Here is a 25,576-nt window from a genome sequence, read left to right on the forward strand (position 1 = left end):
GACGCTTAAAGAATAGATAATAACAGTATTTAAACTATTCCAAGTGAATTAAGAAAAATTTACTGCCGACAGGAGGAGTACTAGTCACAGTGCTAATCCTAAAATAGTGGATTACACATGGGGGTGAATTCATGCATGAAAACTCATGGCATACACAGTGGGGAAGTCGTAGACTCTGACCGTAATACAGAGCTGAGTGTGCGTGTTGCCAAACATCATGGTCCAGGCAGTGCCAAAGGAATGTGGCCCAGAGTCATGGGGATAATTTAATGAATGATGGTATTTAAGCTATCTTTAAAATAGATAACTTCAAAGACTAGGCGTGAACTAGAATTTTAACTTATCTAAACATTATTTATAACCTATTGACATTTTTGGTTTGTGAGTCATCATAAACTGACGAGGTTTATGTCTTTATATACATGCTCAGTAGCTCAGTCATGTCCAACTCTTTGTTACCCCATAAACTGTAGCCCTCCAGGCTCCTATGTCCATGGGATTTCCCAGGCAAGAATACTGGAGTGGTTGCCATTTCCTTTTCTAGAGGATCTTCCTGACTCAGGGATCAAACCTGAGTCTCCTGCATTGGGAGGCGGATTCTTTACCACTGAGCCACCTGGGAAGCCTGTGTCTTTATATACCAAGAGGCAATGCAATAAGAGGTAAAGAGCAGAGGATCTAGGCTCTGACTACCTGGATTTATTAGCTGGGTGCCCTTGGGGGAGCTGTGTTACTTCTCTGTACTTCACTTTCTCATCTAGAAAATAGGAATAATAATAGTACCTCCCTTGTAGGGTTGTTGTGAGGAATAAGCATATGAATCATACAAATTGCTTTTTAGAAAAGTGTTTGGCACAAAATAAGCACTTATCAAGCCAATGATAAAAACGAGAATGGAAATGATGATGTTTGTAATTAATTTATAATACCACCATCATCTATATTGTTATTTTTGAGAGCTATCAGGAAAGACTATGGGCTTTGAATCAGACCAATTTACCTCTTAGCTTTGTCATGGACACACTCTGTAATCTTGGGAAGCTACTAAACTTACCTTTTGTTTCCTTGTGGCAAAATACACATAACACAAAATTTACCATCTTAACCATTTTAAGTGTACAATTCAATAGCATTAAATACATTCACATTATTGCACGATCATTACCATCTCCAGAATGTCGATATCCCCAAATTAAATACCACTTAAACAGTGAACTCAACTGAACTTATTTTAGACGTCGTATTTCCCCAGACATACTTAGAAATAGGTTGCTAGAATTAAAGATGTTATAAATTTCAAAGTCCCAGACACCTTACAGGGCCTCAGTACTTCTTTCTTTTTTTAAAAAATATGGACCATTTTTTAAAAGTCTGTATTGAATTTATTTCAGTACTCTTTCTGTGTTATGTTTTTCTGCCCTTTTGGCTATGAGGCATGTGGGATCTTAGCTCTCCAACCAGGGATCAAACCTGCACCCCCTGCATTGAAAGGTGAAGTCTTAAACACTGGACCACCAGGAAGTTGCAGCCCCACTGAAACACTTTCAAAACCCAAGTGCATAGGAGAGGGTCCTTTGCAGCCGATTGGTGGTCTCCGCATTTCTATGCTTACCCTCCCACCCAGTGATATTTTTTCTCAGGTACCTTGTTTTGTGAACATGAAGAGCATATGCAACATGTTAACTCTTTTCAGATGCCAAGAATGTGCTAGGTGCTATTTGCAAGAGATAACTTGCCCATTAGATTTATTGTATAAATTAGGCCCAACACTAACTTGGAAAAAGGAAGCTAGTATCCATGGAAAATTTATTATTTTGAATATCTTTAAAAAAAAATGTTCCTTGAAGATGAAATGTGGTTTCCACTTGTGCATGATTATAAAGTCAAGAATCTAGAGTTATTCGAAGACAATCTTTTCTCCACACCTTTTTTGAATTACAGAGACAAAATTTGGAATAGTACAGGCAGCCCCAACTTGGGCTAAGAACCTGATAAACTTGAAAGAATAAAAAGAGTGACTGTAATGTTTTCACCAGATTTCTCTTTTGTGCTTCAAAAGCCTATTCTGCATACCTCTTATTCCTTTGCATGTATGTTTTAATGTCAGTGGAACATTTTAAGTGAGCTTTCTCCAGCCAAAGAATTAAAAATACTGAAACTCCTTTAGGACATGCTATATTTTGATGAGTGCAAAGGTTGCTTTTGGTTTTTTACCTTTTGGTATTTCCTTTCTTGCTGACTTTTTCACCTTCTCAGCAGAAAGGTTGTGACCTTTAAATATGATAGGGGGGAATGGTATTTGTACCTACTGATATAACCCCTGCTTTGCACACTCATTTGCACTCTAAAAGCCTGTTTCTTTTTCTAATGTCATCCACATGTCTGACCTAGTCTATGAAGTACTTTGTTCTTCGGGTCAGTCCTAACTAGTAAATCGTTGTCTTAACTTGCAGCTCTATAAAGACAAATGTGAAATGTATCATTGTGGAGCTTAAAGGACACACAGGCGAAGCAGACCCTGGCTCTTTGACTCTTGCTAGCCTGGCATGCCTGGGGGGTTCACATGGCCAATGTAGGTACTGATGGGAGGGTCTAACCAAATGTTGATCATTTAGACTACAGGCTACAACCTAAGTGTGATGACTGTTGCACTCTTATTTGTGTGTGATCTGAAAGTACAAACCATGTTTTGGTAGTTCATCTGGCTCAGCATTTCTTAAACCACGTTTTGTGAGATATTAAAAGATGTATGGTGACAAAAAGGTTCTGAAGTCCATATGTTTAGGAAATGCTGAGTTTAAATTAAAGAAGTTTCTTAGTGAGGAATTTCTCATGACTGTTAGCCTGAGCTTTATGAACTCCAACTGGGGCTATTTTATGTAGCATTTTCCAAGTTTTTATTTGATCCAGAACCTCTTTGGACATACACTCTTGGACAAGGATTCTCATACTATTGTGATAAAGAACAGGGTTTATTATTGCTGGGTTTGTGTGTGTGTGTGTGTGTGTGTGTGTGTGTGTGTGTGTGGTAAAATATAGAAAACATTAAATTGACCATTTCAACCTTTTTCAGTTGTATAATCTAGTGGCATTAAGTGCATTAACACTGTTGGTGCAAAATCACCACTAACCATTTTCAGAATTTTTTCATCGTCCCAAACTGTACCTCTGTCCCTGTTAAACAACATCTCTCCATGCCTCAGAACTCCCAGCCCCTAGTCTGGGAGTCTCTATGAAGTCTGGGAGTCTTTGTCTCTATGAATTTCCCTATTCCAGGTACCTCATGTAAGTGGAATCATATAGTATTTGTGTTTTGGTGTCTCGCTAATTTCACTTAGCATAATGTCTTCAGGGTTCATCTATGTTGCACTGCATGTCAGAATTTCCTTCCCCTTTAAGGCTGGATAATGTTCCATTATACCCATAGTCCACATTTTGTTTATCCATTCATTTGTTTATGGACAGACAGTTTGAGCTTTGATGTATGGATATCTGAGTTCCTGTTTTCAGTTCTTTCAGTTATATACCTAGAAGTGGAATTGCTGGATCATACTTAACTTTGTGTTTAACTTTCTGAGAAACTGCCAACTCTTGCCCATAGAAGCTACACTGTTTCACGTTCCCACCAGCAAAGCACAAGGGTTCCACTTGTTCCACATTCTTGCCAACACTTATTATTTTCTGTGGGTTTTTTTTTTTTTAGTCATCTTGAAAAAAGTGAAAGTGAAAGTCGTGTCCTACTCTTTGTGACCCAATGGACTATACAATCCATGGAATTCTCCAGGCCAGAATATTGGAGTGGGTAGCCTTTCCCTCTCCAGAGGATCTTCCCAACCCAGGGATCGAACCCAGGTCTCCCGCATTGCAGGCAGATTCTTTACCAGCTGAGCCACAAGGGAAGCCCCAGAATACTGGAGTGGGTAGCCTATCCCTTCTCCAGTGGATCTTCCCAACCCAGGAATCGAACCAGGGTCTCCTGCATTGCAGGAGGATGGTATTTCATTGTGGTTTTAATTTGCATTTTGTTGTTGTGTGTTTAATTTGTGATCCAGTTTGGGCTGATGTGTGATCCTAGTGCCATTAACTACACAGGTCACACAATATTCAGGTTGGACAACATCCAAAATGGTGTGTACTCTTTTCAGTGAGATGTGTCGAGGGATCACAGACTTGGATGTGGTTAGAATGCCAAGTTGTTATAGACGTTTCTAAATGCTGTTTTCTAGTTCTTCATTTTTCTCATCATGAACCAGTACCAAACCCACAGTAGTCCACAGATCATTGTTTGACCATCACTGCTGTAAGAAATGCTGAAGTTATATTATGTGTCAAATATATGAGTATTACTTAATGAAGTATGATAGATAATTTAAGCAGTTTTATTCTTACACAACTATAGACTATTTTTTTTATTCAATTACCAAATATAATTCATAAATTATGCTGAAAAACCACTTGGCCATAGAACATAATACAGTTGTTTTTGGTTGGGAGAGAGTTTGGTCACTTTTTGGTGGGGTAACAGCCTTGGAATCTGGACAGTTTCTTTGATAGGCTGGCATCTGAGTTCTGCTGAGATACCACTGGACACTGACCTTTAAGTAGGCTTGAATATTAAGTCCTTGCAAGGAGAAGCAGCTGCCGTGTGGACAGTCAGAATCCAGAAAGAGAGGTAAAATCAAGGTCCTGGAACTTTTGGGTTTGGGAACTCTATTTCTGTAAGTGTTCTGACACAAGAAGAGCTAGGCTCCAACTGCTGTACTGATGAGGAACTGTGCTTGTAAAAGCTCTTCCAGCAGAGTTAGTTAAGCAACATGGGCGTGCCTCGTTCTGTGGTTGGCCATCTTTGGCATGAAGCCTGTTACCTCTGGGAAACTGAGGCAGCATGGCGACTTAGTGCAGAGACCCTTTGAAAAGAACATCTTTAGAGAAAAACTCAATTTGATCTGTAATATTTGGACTGTGAAAGATGGTAGTGGTAGTTCTGTCTTCTACTCTATAAGAACTCTGAGATAAAAATCCACATCTGGTCTGCTTTTGTGAAGGTAGCCAGTGTTGCTGGTTTTGTCTGCCCCAGGTCCCCTTCCTAGGGGACACACATTCCTAAGGGACATTCTTCTTTGGGAAACTGTTCTGGCTCCTCTTCCTCCCCACCATTGATTTAAATGATTCATGATCTCTTTTAACTTGTCCCATTAGTCACTGTAGGAGGGAACCTGACCCCAGGCACACCAATAAAGTTCTTTTCCTTTTCCTGGTATTTTTTCAAACTGCAAATGAAAAAGTCAGTCCTCTTAGGTGGTGACAATACTCATGTATGAGATTGGCATCTAGGGGATCCATGTGAATGAAACCTGTGTGTGCTGAAAGCAAGCCAGCCAGTGTGCAGAGCAAGTGGATAGGAGATGAAGCAATTCCAGGTTCCAAATAGATGAAGCCCTGGTTTCCTGTTGTTTCAAAGGAAAAGCTGCCCCCCTACCTCCTAGCTGGGATGCACTGGGCTCTGTAATTCAATAAAAGCCTGCGTCCATCTGGGCCTCTCTGACTTGCGAATAAGAGTCCCAGCTCTCATCAAGACCCTTTCCTGCCCAAAGCATTTAGCACATTGCCTTTCATACTTATTGTTGCTGTTTAGTTGCTAAGTTGTGTCCGACTCTTTGAGACCCCCATGGACTGTAGCCCACCAAACTCCTTTCCATGGGAGATACGCAAGAATACTGGAATGGGTTGACGTTTCCTTTGCCAGGCAAGAATACTGGAGTGGGTTGCCATTTCCTCCCCAGGGGATATTCCCAACCCAGGGATTGAACCCACATCTCTTGTTTGGCAGGCAGATTCTTTAGCCCTGAGCCACCTAGGAAACCCTTTCATACTATACATATGCAATAATATTTCTGAATAAGTATAAAAATTAAAGACAATAGAGCCTAACTGCTGGCTATTTGCTCTTCACTCTGACACTGACCTGCATTTCACTCCCATTGATGAAAACATGTTAACAGATTGCTTGCAAATGTTTGCAGTTGTCAACTTTATATTCTTTTTTTAAAAAGTGTTTAGATGCAGAATGTGGGAAGGGTGATGCAAAAGGATTAACTCTTGGGAGCTAATGACATCTATCTGTTGATGGGAGAAGAAGGTGGGGCCACAGCAGAGAGCTTTTAGAAAGCAGAGGAGGTTTGTGAAACCCTCTGCAAGGATGGGAGAAGGGCTGGCCAGGAGCCCCAGAAGGATGACCAAGTGGGCCCACCGAGGCAGGAGCTTGGAAATGTGTAGCAGTTCTGGAGCCAGTAAAGCACCATCATTTCCAGTAGCACTAGGATCAGAGAGCTAGGGATTTAGGGTGATCAGTAAATAACACTCCTCTCTTTCCCTCCCAGCTGAGACATTAACAGAGGAGTCAGATAGAGATGAAAACATCAGCTTTACTTCTTATGAAACAAATAGGAGAGCATGGGTTTAGAGCTGCAACCAAGTGGGTGTGCTAATCCTTGCTCCTGAATTAAACAAATTTATTCACCCATTCCCAGCACAGCTGGACAACCACAGGCTTCACCCCCCAGAAAGAGGCCCCTTCTCACATGGCAGAGACAGACAGGACACATGTGTCCTGTGGACAGGCCATCTGCCACAGAGAGGAAATCCCAAGCTGGCTGAACCAAGCACGCCCTCCCCGTTTCTTCTCCCAAACCAACCTAGGGGAGGAAGAGTGAGGGGCCAGGAGTGTTCTTCCTCCATGGAGAAACATGAGGAATGGGCATACCTGTTCCCTGCCTCAACCAGAGACAAAAGTGGTTGGCTGAGCCTCCAAGGCTCATGTCTGGGGCTAACTGTTCCACCTCTGCGTTTCCTTTTCCTGGTCATTGCTCCCTAGGGGAAAGGCAGAGAGCGGGGGCTGTTGAAGGTCCAGGCAGTGGAGCAGCTGAATAGTCATATTGGTCTGGACTGGATCAGGAAGGAAATAAGGCAATGAGAGGAGAGGGAAATGAACTGAAAGGAAAACACAGGGTCCAGAGATGAAGGAGCAGGAGTGTGGGAGAGAAGGAATGAGAAACCTGGGGGGAGAGGCACTCAGGCCAAGGAACAGGATATTGGAAATTGGGATCCCAACAGGGCAGGTGTGGGTGATAATTATGATCCTAAAATAGAGTGCATGAGTAAAAACTATTGGAATTGAGGCAGTCAGACTATAAAGCCAGGCTGTCAAGCAGGTTGCTGTGTAGAATGTAAAGTCACCTAGAATGTTGACTGTAGTCAACATGGGACCAGAGTTCTCCACGACTGATAGAAATGGTGAGCAGGATGGAAGGTCATTATAGTGAAAACTGATGGCTCAGACCTTACTCACAACGAGGATTCCTCATGAGGAGGGTAACGTCAGTGGTCCGGGAGGGCAAAGAAGCTCTGGGGCAAGCAGGGTTCTGTGTCTCTCCTTATCTGCCACTTTCCTAAAATAAACAATCAACTGGCTTTCCTTTGACCCACCATAACTTTTCTTAATCTCTTCTCTGCTAAACTTCCCAGAAGTGTCTCTTTGTGTTTTCTCTATTGTTTTTATTCTACACTAATTTCCTAACTTCCTGCAATCTGGTTTTCACTCTGTCATTCCATTGACATTGTCCCCAATGTCAGTAATGTCCTTCTAATCAGAAATTCCATTCATTGATTACTTAACAGTTTTATTCTAATAATAGAAATAAATATCACAATGGAAAACATTTATTGTGTTGAACATTGTTCTATTTTAAGCACTTTACATATATTTTCTGATTTAACTCCACAACATCTTTATGACATTATATGTATCCCCACAATTATGGTCATTCATTCATTCCATGCATATATCTTGACTGCTTACTTTTTGTATATGAGAGATCATTCTATATTGATTTCTAACATCCACAATGATAACAGATGCTGTATGATTTCAATACCTTTAGACCCTGAAACTTCTGTACCTTGTTTTATGTCCCTGGGTATGTTCCAGTGTCTCCTAGTTTATAATCTATGGGAACTTGAATGGAATTTGTATCCTTCTGTTATGTGGAAGTTGTATAAATCTTAATTATGTTTTTTAAAAAGAAAGGATCATTCTACATAATACCTAGGTAAGAAAAGGGGCCCTGGCAGGGATCTTCTTGGTTGGTTGAGGGTCAGCAGGGAAGGAGCTGTGCCTGGCTTCAGGGAAGGGGAGTGAGGTGGGGGTGGGTCAGAGAGGTAGTAGGCAGCGGCTCCTGTATGGCCTTGTAAGGACCTGGGCTTTCAAGAGCAAGCTGAGGCAGAGATTATGTAAGCAACTTGCCCAAGGTCGTTCAGCCTCTGAATAGCCAACCAAAATACAAGCTCCTATGAACCATGGCTCTTGGAATATGGAATGTTCCAAGATTCATTTATTATTTCTGTTTCTCACAAATCTCCCCGCTTCCTCTATTTTTTAAGATGGTCTTAATGGCTGAAAACTTCATCATCACTCCGAACCCCACTCCTTCTCCTCCCTCTCTATTCCTGAATCCACTCAACTGCCAAGCCGACAGTGGGTGCTTGTAGCCTTTCCCTTTTCTGTCCTTACTGTTGAGTTGGCAAAAAAGTTCATTTGAGTTTTTCCATTTCATCCTATGGAAAATCCCAAATGAGTTTTTTTGGCTAACTCAGTACTTCTGAATGAGTTCAGGCTTTTCCACATCTCCCAGAGCTCTTATAATTTTGAACGGACCCTCTCCTCCACCCAGGGGCTCTCTCCTGCTGCCACCCAACTTATTCTCCTAAAATAGAGGTCGATCGCAGGACTCTTTCTGTCCTTGTTACCTGGACGTGATTCCCCAATGCCTAGAGAACAGTGATTCACAAGGCTTCACAAATCCTTCACAAGGCTCTCACGAACTCTCCCAAGCTTACCTTGCAGAACTCTCTTCCCCTCCCCATTCTCTCTTTGCAACTCACTATGCTTCTGCTCACTTCCCATCCATAACATTTTTTCTTCTTCTGCAAGCAGCAACCCAGCGGCCACCTTCTGGGTCAGACTTCCCCAGAATTCCCCCAGGCAGAGTGAGCCGCCTTTGCCTCTCAGTGGAAGGCCTGGTATCCTCATTAAGTGCTCCTGGCAAACTCAAGTGCGGTGAAAGTCTGGCGAGTACTGATTGTGGCTGGACATGGGCCAATTAATGGAGCCAGGCTGGAACCCCTGCACATTAGGAGAGCGACCATGAACTCACGGCAGGTACAGGAAATCCCTAGATTCTAATAATTGTGGGGTAAGTTCCTGCAGATATTTTGGTAATGTATTCCTTAAGTTCTGAATTTCATAATTGCACTTCTGTTAGAGGGAATTTGTTTGCTTCAAATGCAGGAAACCAAGCAAAAACCATTAAAAAGAAAAAAAGCGTTAGAGATAGAATGGAAAAGTAACATTGCTATTAGTTATTGATTTTCAAGAAAAGTCTGGATCTTCTCTCATATGCTTGCAAATCCTTCTGAGCAACCGTAATCCTTATTAAGATTTTGGAAGCAAATATTTACTATAGAAAATGGGTTAAGATAATAAATTCACCAGATGTAACGTCAGTTTACATTGTGCTCCCTCCACCTAATCTTTTCCTTTATAGAAATGGAAAATTATTCAGAGGCTTATATATATATATAGCATTTACATTTTTTAATTATGAAAATATGATAACATTTATAGGCGACTTGGAAAATACAAAACAAAGTTACATATAGTTTCATTGTATATTACAATTATTTTTCAAGTAGATAAATTAAGATTTTTAGCTGGAGTTTCAATATCAAATTCTCAAAAACTAATAGAATGAATAGTCAGAAAAGTAGAAGGATATAGTAGACCTGAAAAGTCCTATGAATCAATTCAACATAATTAAGATGTATACAACGTTAACACAACAGCAGGGTACAAATTCTATTCAAGTTCCTAAAGATTATAAACCAGGAGACACTGGAACATATCCAGGGACATAAAACAAGGTGAAAAATTTCATGGTTTAAAGTACTGAAATCATACAGAGTCTGTTCTCTTATTACTGTGGAATTATGTTAGAAATCAATATGAAAAGATATTTGAAAATAATCCACATATTTTCAAGTGCAGTGTGACATTTACCAAGAGAGATCTTTGACTTAGCCATGGAAAGCCTTAAGGTTACAAGACTGAAAAAACAGAGGATGATTGCAGAGAAGAAAGCATTTATATGAGAAGTAATATCAAAGATACTTTAAAAACCCATGTATTTGGAAATTCAATGTACACTTTTAAATGATAGGTATATCTAAGAAGCCCGGGTATTGTTTTTTCTCCAGAGCTCCAGATGTGATTCTAATGGGCAGCCATGTTTAAAAACTGGACTGTGTGATGATCTTTTACTTTTATCTAGCTTGTTTCACTTTTTTATTTCATATTCAGTGCTTCCATTTCATTTAGTTTGTTTTCCAATTTCTCTTTCTCTTTTTCTTTTAAAGTTCTTTCCCAAGCCTTTATCAAGCACAGCAGAAAAGCTTTTGTATACATATTCTAAATAGTATGTATAATATATGTTTTAGAAAATTTAATATTTTTTGCCTAGCTAAAAAATTTGTGACATTTTGATTCCACTTGTTTGACTTAGTATGAATAGAATGCTAGATTTCTAATTTATATTCACTCAAAACTTTGACATAGTTCGATTTATTGAAGCATCTAGTATCACTGCTAAAAGTCTAGAAAGCTTCTTATTTTACTGATCTTTAAAAAAAAAATTGAGGCTTGAAACTTCTAATCTAGTTCTGAAAATATATATTGTATTTTAAATACCTGGCAATATAGACGTCTGTGTTCATTTGAAACCCAAATGAACGTTAAACGTTCATTTTCTGTGAACTCCAAATCCATCATCATGTTGCCTTTCCCTGTTGGCGATAAAGGAAATAAAGCCAAGGAGACTGGGTAGAGCAGAAGGCTTCTCAATCCCTGTCTGGTTTCTCTAGAGATCCACTAAGGACTGGTGCCTTCCTCAGAGCCAGAGAGAAGCTACACGTTGCCCCGCAATGGGTCAAGGGAAAGGAGAAACCCTTGGCCAGTTGGAAATGTCAGCTGAGAAAGCGAAAGGTAGCAAGCAGGTGCTTGCTGCCTTCTGAAGACGGTAGGGAGAGCCTAGGTGAGACAGTGATGTGTCTCGGGGGCTGCACGGGAATGATTTGTGGGCCTGCCTGTCTTTCCTCTCACTCTTGCCCCTCCCTCCTGAGGTGCCCCCTTGGGCCATGGAAGCCTCTGCTATGGCCTTTGGACTCCTCTATCTGACTACAGCCTAGAGCACAGGCAGGCCTTTCTGAATAAGCTTTCCAACTGATACATTGTTCTACTCAGCTGTTAGGTTCCATAGTGTAATTAAGACCCCTCTTCAGTTACATTTTGGATTAAGTAGGTTTTTCTGGCCTAAACTGGCAACCACCATGCAAAGACTAATTCTGTGAGTTAATCACAAATGATAACCTACAAGCCATCTTCTTAGAAATGGACTTTTAGTACATAGCTTACACTTGGGTTTAAGGCAGCCTGTATAAGTCAAGTTGGCTATTTGTAAAACTAACTAAACAACAGTAATTGCAACTACCCTTTTAAAAAAGAAAAAAAAATCTCCCATGTAACCGGCAAGGGCTATAAATACTGGTTTTTGTGGATGGATAGAGTTTTCTCACTTTCTGTGGTCCCTTCTTAACCTGAGTTGGCAATAAAGCCATAATAATACATAACATCCATATAATGAGTGTCTGGAAACACTAGAGACACGGGGTTATGTTCTCAATACATTTGTTGTTGTTCAGTCACCAAGTTGCATCTGATTCTGCAACCCTCCTGACTAGAGCACCCAAGGCTTCCCTGTCCATCACCAACTCACTGAACTTGCTCAAACTCATGTCCATTGAGTCAGTGATGCCATCCAGCCATCTCATCCTCTGTCGTCCCCGTCTCCTCCTGCCCTCAATCTTTCCCAGCATCAGGGTCTTTTCCAGTGAGTCAGCTCTTTGCATCAGGTGGCCAAAGTATTGGAGCTTCAACTTCAGCAACAGTCCTTCCAATGAACACCCAGGACTGATCTCCTTTAGGATGGACTGGCTTGATCTTGCAGTCCAAGGGACTCTCAAGAGTCTTCTTCATCACCACAGTTTGAAAGCATCAATTCTTTGGCACTCAGCCTGTTTTACGGTCCAACTCTCATAATTCTGTCATCCATATAAGATTAATGGCATCCCCCACATCACAGATTAGAAATCCAAAGATCAGAAATATTAGGAACCACACCCAAGGCCTTGTAACTAGTCTGTGGATGAGGCTGGGATTCTAACTGGAGTCCTCCTGACTCCCAAAACTGGTATGCTGTGTTCCATGGTACATTTGTTCCCTCATTTCCATTGTTAAATGAGACAATTTTTCTTAAACAAACCCTCTGTTTACATGTATCTTGAACAAATCCAGCTATACAATAGATCAGGAAAATTAATCCTGAAGATAAGATACTTCTAAGTCCTTCTCATTTCATCTACCAGAATTTTTTAGGTTTTTTTTTTTTTTTATTCTTCTAAGTACCTAGAATGTAGTGCTTCAGTTCAGTTCAGTTCAGTTGCTCAGTCGTGTCCGATTCTTTGCGACCCCATGAATCGCAGCACGCCAGGCCTCCGTGTCCATCGCCATCTCCCGGAGTTCACTCAGACTCACGTCCATCGAGTCCGTGATGCCATCCAGCCATCTCATCCTCGGTTGTCCCCTTCTCCTCCTGCCCCCAATCCCTCCCAGCATCAGAGTCTTTTTCAATGAGTCAGCTCTTCGCATGAGGTGGCCAAAGTACTAGAGTTTCAGCTTTAGCATCATTCCCTCCAAAGAAATCCCAGGGCTGATCTCCTTCAGAATGGACTGGTTGGATCTCCTTGCAGTCCAAGTGACTCTCAAGAGTCTTCTCCAACACCACAGTTCAAAAGCATCAATTCTTCGGCACTCAGCCTTCTTCACAGTCCAACTCTCACATCCATACATGACCACAGCGCTTAATTTGTTTTAAATATTTAGTGGAGTGAAGTCTCTCAGTCGTGTCTGACTCTTTGTGACCGTGTGGACTGTAACCTACCAGGCTCCTCCGTCCATGGGATTTTCCAGGCAAGAGTACTGGAGTGGGGTGCCATTTCCTTCTCCAGGGGATCTTCCCAACCCAGGGACTGAACTCGGGTCTCCCGCATTGTAGGCAGACACTTTACCCTCTGAGCCACCAGGGGAAGTACCTACTATATGCTGGGGAAACTCTGGAGGCGGAGACCATCCTGGCCTTCCTTCATCTTGAGTTTGGAGCAAGAAGGGAAGGGAGAGAAGCATCAGGGTTTCCTCAGAGAAGAGGCCCTGGGGAGGGCTGAAAGCGCAGGCCTCAACCCAGGCCCCCAGGAAATGTTTTCATACACACTACAGGCCCACAGATTAGTGGCACGGGAAACCCCTGGGCCAAGAACCAGGAGTGAATGCATAGTCCTTAGGTAAACAGAGGTATAAACCTATACATTACTATTGGTTGAGCACAAAATGGACTCTTTCAGGAACTTTATGTTCCTCATCTGTGTTGAATTGAGACTCATGTTACTGCACTTTCCCATTAGCCAGAAATAGAAAACTTTCCATCAGTAGTGCTGGAGCCTTTACCTCAGAGACTTTGCAACAGTTGTCTCCGAGGTAACTGTTATTTTTCCCTTCAGTTTTAGGAAACTGGTTTTGCCAGTGAACTCACAGCCCTATGGAAGTGAATACATTTTTACACATTTAAAAGCCTTTTCTCTAAACTTTTTGGGAAAGTTTTGAAATGTATAGATAGCATAATCAATACTGGAATACTGGTTACCTAGGACAAGGCCAGTGGGCTACAGCCTGTGGGCCAAATCCAGCCCAATGCCTGCTTGTGTAAGTGAAATGTATAGGGAGGCTGACACTTCCACTTGTTTGCGTATTTGTCTGGCTACAGTGACAGAGTTGGGGCTTCACCGATGGCTCAGCAGATAGAGAATCTGCCTGCAATGCCAGAGACGCAGGAGATGCAGTTTTGATCCCTGGGTCAGGAAGATCCCCTAGAGAAAGAAATGGCAACCCATTCCAGTATTCTTGCCTGGAAAATCCCACGGACAGAGGAGACTGGAAGGCTACAGTCCATGGGGTCGCAGAGAGTCAGACATTAGTAAGCAACTAATCATGCACGCAAGTAGAGTTAAGTCATTTTGACAGAGACCACCATATGCCCACAATGCCACATTTACTGTCTTTGCCACTCTTTGGACTGTAGCCCACCAGGCTGTAAAAAAAAGAATGGCCAAGTTTTGAGACCTATATTTGCCAATTATTAGTTTTTTGCCATACTTGCTTTATCTCTTTCTCCATAACCGACAGATAGCATCCTCTCTCTCCCTATCTATTTCCATCTCTCCTATTCATACACGTGTGTGCATCCTAAGTCACTTCAATTGTGTCCGACTCTGTGTAGCCCTATGGACTGTAACCTGCCAGGCTTCTCCTATCCATGGGATTCTCCAGGCAAGAATACTGGAGTGGATTGCCATGCCCTCCTCCAGGGGATCTTCCCAAACAGGGATTGAACCCGCATCTCCTGAGGCTCCTGTGTTGCAGGTGGATTCTATAGCACTGAGCCACTGGGGAAGCCCATGCATGCACACGCACACACACATTTTATTTTCTTGAACCATTTGAAGTTATGTTATAGACATGATAACTTGTCCTTGAAAAATACGTTTGCCTAGAAATGAAAGTATTCTTTCATATAACCACAACACCATCATCGTCATGCCTAAGAAAATTAACCTTCATCCAATAATGTTATCCAACAACAGTCCACCTTTAAATTGAACTCTTATAGTCTTTATTGTACTTCTCCTTTCTGGATCTAAGATCCAGTCAAAGGTCATATGATACATGTGTCGTCATGTCTCTTCAGTCTCCAATTTTTGTTTTATCATGACATCGACATTTTTGAAGAGATTTTTAAAAACTTCTTTTGAAGCCTAAGAATTAATGAGTTTGCAATACTAGCAAAGAGTTGACTCATTGGGAAAGACTCTGATGCTGGGAGGGATTGGGGGCAGGAGGAGAAGGGGACGACAGAGGACGAGATGGCTGGATGGCATCACTGACTCGATGGACCTGAGTCTGAGTGAACTCCAGGAGTTGGTGATGGACAGGGAGGCCTGGTGTGCTGTGATTCATGGGGTCGCAAAGAGTCGGACACGACTGAGCGACTGAACTGAACTGAACTGAACTGAAGAGCTAAATAGAATAGTCATTGCAGTAAATCAGTGTCTCCATGTCTTTCCCAGGATTGAGACACAGTTGTGTTGCTTGGCTTCAGAAGCTAAGACACTAGGTTGTTAGTTTTGCTTGGAGTTGTAAATGTGAAAAAAAACTCAGCGTGAAGAGCAAGGCAGATGGGAATTTGCAGGATGCATTTTAAGTAATTAAAGGCACAGCCCTCCCTGCCCACTCTGGTCGCTGCCCTTGTTAGCTCTTGGCTGAGGGGGCTCTTCCTTCTAGCTTTTCTCCTGACTGGGGTCTGGCTCCCCTCCAGCATCATTAGGTTGCAGCATGAAACTGGAAGGAGACCTGCCGTTATTTAAATCTCACAGCCCAAAACGTTCTGCCCGACTGGCAACACAGCGCTTCTGTGTTTGCAGTCTGTGTACTGAAGATAGAGCAGTGCTCGGGGCACTTCTGCTAGTGCACGTGGGAAGAACACTTTCGCGCCTTCTTGAAAATCTCATGTGCTACAGTCATGCACCTCTGATGGGACCACGTGGGGGTCACTCCTCTGTTCCTATTATTGGGGTCCCAGATGATTCCTAAAGAGTTCTGAGACCCATCCCTTAATTTCCTCTGGGTTAGAAACCCTCAGAGCTCATAGGCCAACCAGCAAGATTGCTACATGCCCTGCAAAAGACTCATCTGAACATCTACAAACCTCTGGAAGTGGGATGCAAAATAGAAAAACTCCAAAGAGAAATTGGATAATTTTAAAATATGTAAAGTGATTGGAGAAGAGACTGTGAAGGGTATGGATGACTTCAGACTGTCAGTCTACAATATGCCTTGTACATGACATGGGTCTTATGAATGATGGTACTTCTTACCCACTGAAAAAAATCCGGGGACACAGGAAAGACAACTTACTGGGGTGAGCCAGCCTCCATTGAGGGGAAGTGAGATTGGAGTATCTCCTCATTGGTTTCCCTGTCTCCTGCCTTGTTCCTCTTAAGTCCTTCCTTTGCACATCTCCTCCCCGTGTTGCCTACCCCCAACAATCTACTTCTGCTGCAGACCTGGGCATTTACTTCTCACATCACCACCCCTCTGCCCTCTGTGGCCTTCAAGGGCCCCTTTGATCAGCCCCTGACTCCAAAGCCTCCTTTTCCTTTGGTACCAGCCTCAGATTTGATGCTTGATTTCCTCATGTCTGCCATGTTTTTTTGCACCTCCATTCTTTCCTGGCTGTGCAGCCTTTGTTCCTTCACCACTCACTGGTTGAAGTGAAGTGAAAGTCACTGGTCATGTCTGACTCTTTGCAACCCCACAGTCTATACAGTCCATGGAATTCTCCAGGGCAGAATACTGGAGCTGGTAGCTTTTCCTTTCTCCAGGGGATCTTCCCAACCCAGGGATCGAACACAGGTCTCCCACGTTGTGGGCCAGTTCTTTACCAGCTGAGCCACAAGGGAAGCCCAAGAGTACTGGGGTGGGTAGCCTATCCCTTCTCCAGGGGATCTTCCTGACCCAAGAATCGAATGAGGATCTCTTGCATTGCAGGCAGATTCTTTACTAACTGAACTATTAGGGAAGCCTTAATGATGCTTAATTGTTCCATGCCTCACTCTGCTCATCTATAAATGAGGATGATCATAGTACCTACCTCATAAGGTTGTACAGGAATTAAATGAGTTAACATATGTAAAATTCTTGAAAGAATGCTTGGCATTTAATAAAGGCTATATAAAGGTTAGCAATTTATTGCTATTGCTCTTGTTATTTTGCATAAAAAATTACTATAAACTTAGCATCTTCAGTCAATATCCACTGACTGTCTTAGTTTCTATAATCAGAATATTGACATGGTGTGACTAAACTCTTTGCTCAGGGTCCCACAGTGCTGAAATTGAGGTGTTGGCAGGGGCTGAAGTCCAAGCTGAGCGTCTTCCAGGCCTCTTCGTAGCTCATGTGGTTGTTGACAGAATGCATCTCCTTGCAGCTGTAGAACCTATGGCCAGCAGGAACTCTGACTTCACCTTCTTTGTAAAGCTCCCATGATGAGGTCAGGCACAATCAGGCCGTCTTTCTTTTGATCAACTCAGAGCCAAGTGGTTAATGACATAATCACAGAGTGTAATCTACCATATGCACAGGCTCCACAGGCACTCAAGGGAAGGAGATTGCATAGAGTGTGTCCCCCAGGGGGTGGGATTCTTGGGGGCCATCTTATTAGCAGAATCCTGCCTACACACTGGTCTTTGGGAAATACAGTGATTTTTGTTCACTTTGTTAAATTGCACTTCGAATATATGATTTATTTACCACCACCATGAGTTCAGATTTTTGTAGCATCTGTCCTAGAGCATTTAGATAGCCTTTCCTTCCCTGGTGACTCAGTTGGTAAAGAATCCACCTGCAATGTGGGAGACCTGGGTTCAGTCCCTGGGTTGGGAAGATTCCCTGGAAAAGGGAACAGCTACCCATTCCAGTATTCTGGTCTGGAGAATTCCATGGACTGTTTAGTCCATGGGGTCACAAAGCGTTGGACATGACTGAGCAGATTTCACTCTCACTTCACATTGATCTGACTCCTGGAACCAGTCTTCATCATTCCTTTCCTGAAGTTTGAACTACCTGATGGAACCAGTTAGCTCGTCTTTTAGAAAGTCTTTTATGAAGACATAACTGATGAATCTGCAGCTAATGTCCTAGAGTTCCTAAAGGATGACTCACAATTTGCCATCCCTTCCAGAGCCATTTGTTTATTCTTAATGACTCCGAACAGATGAAGACCAGAGCCTTCCTCAGCCGTTGAATGTGTCTGCTACTCTGCCAGGCCAAAGTCAACTTGTATCTGATAGACAAATGAATCACCATGAGGAAAGTCTTTGATATTATTTCCAAAAGATTTCCTTGCCCCCTCTTTTTCCCCTTCTAGTTAAGTCTAGATGCCCCCCACCAATTTAATTCAGTTTACAGTCCACAAAGAAGTATTATTGATCGAAACCCACTGATGAAGGATGTATTTTTGAAGATCAGTTAGAAAGAAAAACTTGAAGGTGACTCTTAGGTAGTAAAACCTATTTAAAAAAAAAAAAATGTTGAACCAGATTCTAGGCAATAAGACATGGACAAAACTTTGAAGCAATAGGAGTACCGTGTATTAAGTTGCTTCAGTCGTGTCCAACTCTTTGTGACCCTATGGACTATAGCCCACCAGGTTCCTCTGTCCATGGGATTCTCCAGGCAAGATTACTGGAGTGGATTGCCATGCCCTTCTCCAGGGGATCTTGCTGACCTAGAGATGAGATCGAACCACCATCTCCTGTGTCTCCTCCATTGGCAGGCAGGTTCTTTATCACTAGTGCCACCTGGGACTACTGCCCTCAAATCGCTAAGTTACACTTTTCTTTATTAAAAAAAAAAATTATGTATTTATTTATTTTTGGCTGTGTTGGGTCTTCAGCACTGCAGGCAGGCTCTCATTAATTGTGGCAAGCAAGAGATACTCTCTTGTTTCAGAACACAGGCATAAAAGTGAAGGCTTAGTAGTTACCTCTCAGGATATGGAATCTTCCCCAGAACAGGGATCGAATCCATGTTCCTTGCATTGGCAGGTAGATTCTTAACTGCTGGACCACCAAGGAAGTCCTAAGTTTTATTTTTCAGTGGCATTTAACTTACAGTTTTACACCAACATGAAAGGTAAATGGAAGAAAAATGAATTTGATATAGCTGTGGGTTCAGAAGTTTGAAGTGTCTGTTTACTCCAGAATTTCCTAACAAAGTTTGATTTTATTATCTAACAAGCCATGACTCATTCTGACTCTGACTGCCCTAATGATTGTCTTCTCTCCAGTGATTTGGACTATTAAAGAGGAAAGACTGGTTCATGAAATAATATTATATAATATAGACTTAGATTTCTTTTCTTTCTTCCAGGACAATATCATATTATTCTTGAGAGGTTGTAAAGAGCTCGGCCTTAAAGAATCTCAACTTTTTGACCCAAGTGACCTACAGGATACATCCAACAGAGTAACAGTCAAGTAAGTCATGCACGATTTATGTTCAAGGGAAACCCATTTATGGTTTGATTTGCAGTTTTGTGATGATGTTGTAAGGTCTAAGAGGCAGAGAATTGGACATGCCTAATAAAATAGAAATGTGAAGGTGAAAATCCAGCTTTCAGAACAAGCCACATTGGCCTTCCCTTGTGCATAACTTTCATTCTGATCAAACATAATTTTTTGAAATGCAAAAATCATACATATAGAGTTAGAATTTTAGAGACAAGGAGGAAAACTTTTAGGTGAAACTTAACAGAGGGAGAGGCAAGGAGAAGTATGCACAGAATCTATTTGGGTTAGACAAAAAGCTTTTATTGGCTCCATTTGGGCATATGAATAGGCTCTTGGAAGACTGCAAACTCCTAAACAGTTCTGAACTCTGTTTATTATGCAAAGAGGGCAATAGATTATAGAAAAATCTCTTCTTCATTTACATTTGTAACTGTTTTCTCCTGTGTGTCAGTGATTAAGTTCTCTGAAGATGGATCATTGGCCATTTGACTATTGTTGACTGTATCTACTCAGTGAGCCATGTTCGGGGCCAAAGAATTCTTGGGAAAGAATGTTATAGTAAAAGAAAAGGCAATGTGCTTCTCTGTAAAGAAATAGCTGTGAGCAGAGTAATGAGATGAAAAGTCCTTTTGAGATGGTAGAGGTAACTTTCCTATGGTTTAAAAGTTGTTCAGACTCTACCAAATTCATATAAAACATTTTCCAAATTAGTCAAACAGTGTTTGGCATTAATATGCTTTAATAATAAGCTTAGTTACATACATAGCATCTTTGGGTTGGATGTACTTCTCTTTTTGATTACTTTTGGGTCATTTTATCATAGAAGGGCATAAGAAAGAGAGACACCAAAATTCAGAAATGTAAATTTGGGGGTATTTACCTGCTGATACTGGCCTTTTTAATGATGGGGGAAATATGGAAACTACTAAATGAAATCAAATTGGAGTTTATATTGGATTTTATGATTTATGACTAGAATAAGGGAGAGTCATTCATGACTGGCTATATAAAAATCACTTCTCTGTTGTCAGTGTGCCTTCTTTTTATGTATGATTGACATTTGTTGTTCAGTCGTGCAGTCATATCCGACACTTTGCAACCCCATGGACTGCAGCACACCAGGCTTCCCGGTCCTTCACTATCTCCCAGAGTTTACGCAAACTCATGTCCACGGAGTTGGTGATGCCATCTAACCGTCTCGTCTTCCATTGCCCCCTTTTCCTCCTGCCCTCAGTCTTTCCCAACATCAGGGTCTTTTCCAATGAGTCAACTCTCTGCATCAGGTGGCCAAAGTATTGGCACTTCAGCTTCAGCATCAGTCCTTCCAATGAATATTCAGGGTTGATTTCCTTTAGGATTGACTGGTTTGATCTCCTTGCTGTCCAAGGGACTCTCAAGAGTCTCCTCCAGGACCACAGTTCAGGAAGATCCCCTGGAGAAGGAAATGGCAACCCACTTTAGTATTCTTACCTGGAAAATTCCATGGACAGAGAAGCCTGGCAGGCTACAGTCCATAGGGTCACACAGAGTTGGACATAATTGACATACACTATAATATTAGTTTCATATGTACAATATAGTGATTCAGTATTTGTGTATATTGCAAAATGTTTATCACAGTAAGTCTAGTTAACAACTGTCACTATGTAAAGTGTATTTTTCTTGCAGTGTGTACTTCTAAGATCTTCTCTCTTAGCAACTTTCAAATAAGCAATATTGTTTTATTAACTATAGTTGTCATGCTGTACATTACAATCCCATTATTTATTTATTTTATAACTAGAGGTTTGTACCTTTTGACTGCTCTTTAATATTTCTCATGGAAAAACTTTAGTTAAGGGCAAAAATAACAGAATAAAAATTATGATATTTGAATATGGAAAGCACCATAAACCTCATTTTAGTACTCACATGCTCCATTTGCTCTGCACCTAAATCCAGCCTGTATAAATCATTATTCAGCTTAGGAAATTGTTTCAGGTTCTGCCTCATCTCATATTTGTAGTTTCACCTGGGTGGCAAGTGACCAGAAACAATAGTAACTATGTGGCATGGTAGGTAATCATTAGTCACACACACATTGCTTAGAGGGTGAAGGAAAGTTCACTTGACAGTGTTGGCAGCTGCATTCATTTTTTTTTTTTAAGTCACTCTAAACCAGTATGTTACTAAACCAGGAGAACTCTGAGACTGATTAGTTTTAGAAATTCAGAACTCATATCACCTTTATTGCTTTTCTGTAAAACCCTGGGCATCAGGAAACCCAGGGTCTGCCTCTACATATGCTACCCCTTAGGTCTATAATCCAAGGCAAGAGCCTTTGCTTCAGTAGGGCTCTGTGTCTTCATATGTAAAATGGAATTGGACAGAATATTCTTACAGGTATGAGTCTAGCTAAAGCTTGCTCAGTGCAGATCTGGGAAGGTGGTTCAACCAACTTCTAAAGAGACTTTAATTCAAAGACACAGAAAGCAATCCAAAGGGAAAAAAAGTCTCTTAGACTAGAGGCACACAATCACTTCTCAGTGACTAGGCCATCTTCCCCTTCTCCTGTTCTTTCCTCTGTCCTTTATCTTTCTTTTGCTTCTTTTCTCTGCCTCCTTGTCCCAGTGCCTCCCTTCCCTTCTTTATCATATCTTTCCATTTATCTCCCATTTTGTATTTCTTACTTTCTTCCCTTTTATTATTATTTTTGTGATGAAACACTTGCCCATCGCTTTCCCCTATGACTGATATTTTTCATTCATTCAACAGATTTACTGAGCAGCTACCATGTGTCTGATCCTTTCTGGTCACTAGAGAATAGGCCTTCTGTTCACATGGAATGTATATACCCTGTGTCAAGAAATGAGAAGCAGATTTTTAAAAATTGCAGGGAGTGATAAGTGCTGAGGAGAAAATAAAATAGTAATAAAATAAATGATGTAAAAGATAGTGACAATTACAACATATATATATATCAAATCATTGTGTTGCATACCTTAAACTCATATAATGTTTTATATCAATTATAGCTCAACAAAACTGAGGGGTAATAAAAAAGAAAGGGTGTCAAGAATAGTCTCTCTGAAGGGGTAGCATTTCAGCTGAGGACTGAGGCATGAAAGGAAAGCAAGAGCCAGCCATGCAAAGATCTATAGGGTATTCAGGGCAGAGGAAGGGTAGGTAGAAAGGCTAGGGAAGAAAAACAAACTTGATGTCTAGAAAGAGAAAGAAGAGTGGCCAGCCAGTGTGGTAGAAGGGTAATGAGCAAGGATGAGTGTGGTATGAGGGGTGGTCCACAAGCATTATACAAGGTTGAATTAGGAATATTTATAGAGAGAGAATTTTTATTTCACGGTATGAATATTTAGAACATAAAGAACTTTATATTGAAATTATGCCATAAATTCATTTATGGTACTTAGAAAATCTTCTGTAGCATTAAGGAGGATTGGGACATGGAATGAACTATCTGCTTCCCAACTTTTCTGTAAGTGATGCTGGTTTATCTTAGTACTGTCTGGAGACATTTGTAACATATGTGGATTTCATAGCTCTGGTAAATGAAAGTAGAAACTGCTATATTTTTCTGCTTTCCCCTCTGAAAGTTGAGCCAAACATTAGCAGAGATGGAAAACACCATGTTGACACCAGTTAGTACTGAAAGCAATAGGTAGAGGGGTGGATCCCAAAAAGAAAATTCTGATGCTTTTTTTTTTTAATTGGAGTATAGTTGCTTTACACTGCTATGTCAGTTTCTGCTGTACAGAAAAGTAAATTGGCCAACATGTACATATATAATTTTGATACTTTTTCAAATTGTCTTTTTAAAAGTACTCTTTAGATTAGCTTTCTTTATAGGTAATTTTTCTTACTTTTTTTTTTTTTTTTTTGAGAAGTAACTTGAGTAGAGAAAGAAAGAAAGAGGGAGAACCTGCAAATGATTACGGGGTGTGTAATTCCGTGAACTCTACCTGTAATGGGGGCCAGACAACCTTGGTGAGAAATGAAAGCATATTCCAAAAGGGCTTGCAGCAAATATCATTCTAGAGAATTGCAGCAGCTGGATGGAAAGGAGGAAGCCTTTGGGTTGCTCCCAAGGATGTCTCTGAAAAATTTAGAAGCATTTTCACATAATTGGTTGTTATATGTAAGTCACTCAACAAATGTTTTGTGAGCTCCTAGTGTGTGCCAAGTGTGACTATTTTTTTTCAGAACCGGGTCACAATTTTAGTCAAAAAATGTTCATTGTCAATGCAGAAAAAGTCTTATGTTCCCTGTTGTTTCTCACAAAAAAATTCAAATCTTTAATAGATTTTTGTTTGCTTTCATCTAGTTTTGCTGTTGTTGTTCAGTTTTTTAAAATCCTAGCAAACACCTAAGCAGTTAATGACATATCATCCTTTCTGTTAACGGGGGGGGGGAGTATTAAACACGCTCCTAATCAAGTCCAAATTGGACCACTGCTTCTTACAGTGCGAGTGTCTGTTGATGGTTTATATCCTGGATGTGGACTATGTTGTTTTCCATTCCCTCCAGTCTCTGTTGGCTTAAAATTGGGCATCTGTTCATTAATCTGTACTTTGGATCAGAATATGCAGCAGTTAGGTAATTGTGATCTAAATATCTGAAGAAATTCTTGACTAGTTTTTTCAATAGAGTTACATTCTCCCTCCCCAACCCCCAACTGAAGTTCTCTGGAAAAAAGAAATGTAGCATTTGTTTTCCTAGTATTTATTTGTTGACATGCTAAACAAAACTTAGAATAACTTAGAAGAAATTCTTATATTTCACTGTATGAATATTTAGAAAGTACCACCAAGTAGCTTTTTTGTTTATAGTTTGAGAATAAATGTCTCTGTATATTTAAGAATGCGTGTGTGTATATTTGAACATAGCATGCATATTTTCCTGTTAAGGGCTAATTCCCAACACTAATTTATGTCCATAGTAGGAAAGAACAAATATTTGGATAGTATTGCCTCTTCTACATATATTTTTCAGGTCTATTTAATTAAGTAGTTTTAGACCTTTGTTAAAAGTACTTGTATAAAGAAGATTTGGGAAGTGCAGTCTGATTTCAGTTTACAGTGATAAATAACCTAGGCAAAATTTTACTTGAACAGTTCAGCTTTGATTATACAAATATAAACAGTCCTAGTTTTAAATGGAATTCTTCATTTTCCAGATGTTACAAAACATTCATGGTTCCATGGTGTACTATGGAATTTTAATCCCATCTTATCATTCTATATTTTGTTTTCTACGTAATTTTATTTAGTACTTGAAATTACTAATCGTAGACCTTAAAAATAATATATTCTGATGATTTCATTATATTTGTTAGCTTTCACATATATCTTAGAGATGTTGAAATGAAGATCACAGTGAAGAAACTGATCATATTTTCTTTTCCTTTTTCCTAATTAGGAGTCTTGATTATAGTAGGAAGCTGAAAAATGTAAGTGTTTTAGCTTCACTTTCTAAGCTTTTCTCCTTCTAACATTGGTGGTTCAGGTATAAATTTTACCTCATAAGTTCAGTGCCTCTCGAATGCCTAGCTAGAAAGAATCATTCTTAGAAAACAAGTGTATGTGGCTCTGATAGAAAAATTAATGTCAGTGATAGAAATAAAAATGGTAGTTTTTTTGGGGGGGGAATGTCTCTTTAATTAGATAAGAGCTCCATCTGAAATAAATGAAATCTTGCACTCTTGTAATTTGGTTTCTTAAACACAGAATGATCTCTCTGAGCACTAACATTACTTCCTTGCCGTGGGTTAGCACAGATGGGGTTATTAAATTAAGCAGTTGGGCAAGTTGTTTTTGGGAAAATATTAGTATAATATAAATACTGTTGACTGTTGTGGGCCTGTACCTTTTGTGTATTTTTTTTGCCATTAATTTTTTGAGGTTTTTATTAGTACCTTCCAAAACCATCTTTTTCTAGTTAGATCTTATTTTCCAAGGGCAAGTACATTAGTGCTCTTTTAAGTTTAAATTGAAGAGTGTACAAAATGATCTTCTGTCTATAAAATCTTAGAATTGGCTGTGACCCTCCACTTTTAAAAAAATTTCCAGGGTGCTATTATATTTGACTGACATTTTCATTCTTATCTCCTTTTTCTTCCTCTATAAAACCAGGGTTATGTGCATTTTTCATCATACAATTTTAAACAGAAACCCCATAATCTAAAACACAACACAGTCCTGTCTTTTGTTCTCCTATTACATTTTTCAAGAGAGCC

The 25,576-nt window shown here is 40.5% G+C and overlaps 1 protein-coding gene across 21 annotated transcripts in view; it reads left to right on the forward strand.

Annotated features, from left to right (window-relative positions):
- LIMCH1 (LIM and calponin homology domains 1) overlaps positions 1-25,576 on the forward strand; it is a 356,942-nt gene that overhangs the window by 235,252 nt on the left and 96,114 nt on the right. For all 21 annotated transcript variants that reach the window (XM_040238066.1, XM_040238069.1, XM_040238063.1 and 18 more), the window contains exons 4-5: positions 19,208-19,314; positions 24,760-24,790. In XM_040238066.1, the coding sequence (XP_040094000.1) occupies positions 19,208-19,314; positions 24,760-24,790 (138 nt within the window). The remainder of the gene's footprint in view (positions 1-19,207; positions 19,315-24,759; positions 24,791-25,576) is intronic.

This window comes from Oryx dammah, unplaced genomic scaffold (assembly GCF_014754425.2).
Source record: "Oryx dammah isolate SB20612 unplaced genomic scaffold, SCBI_Odam_1.1 HiC_scaffold_3, whole genome shotgun sequence".
In the NCBI taxonomy this organism is placed as follows: domain Eukaryota; kingdom Metazoa; phylum Chordata; class Mammalia; order Artiodactyla; family Bovidae; genus Oryx; species Oryx dammah.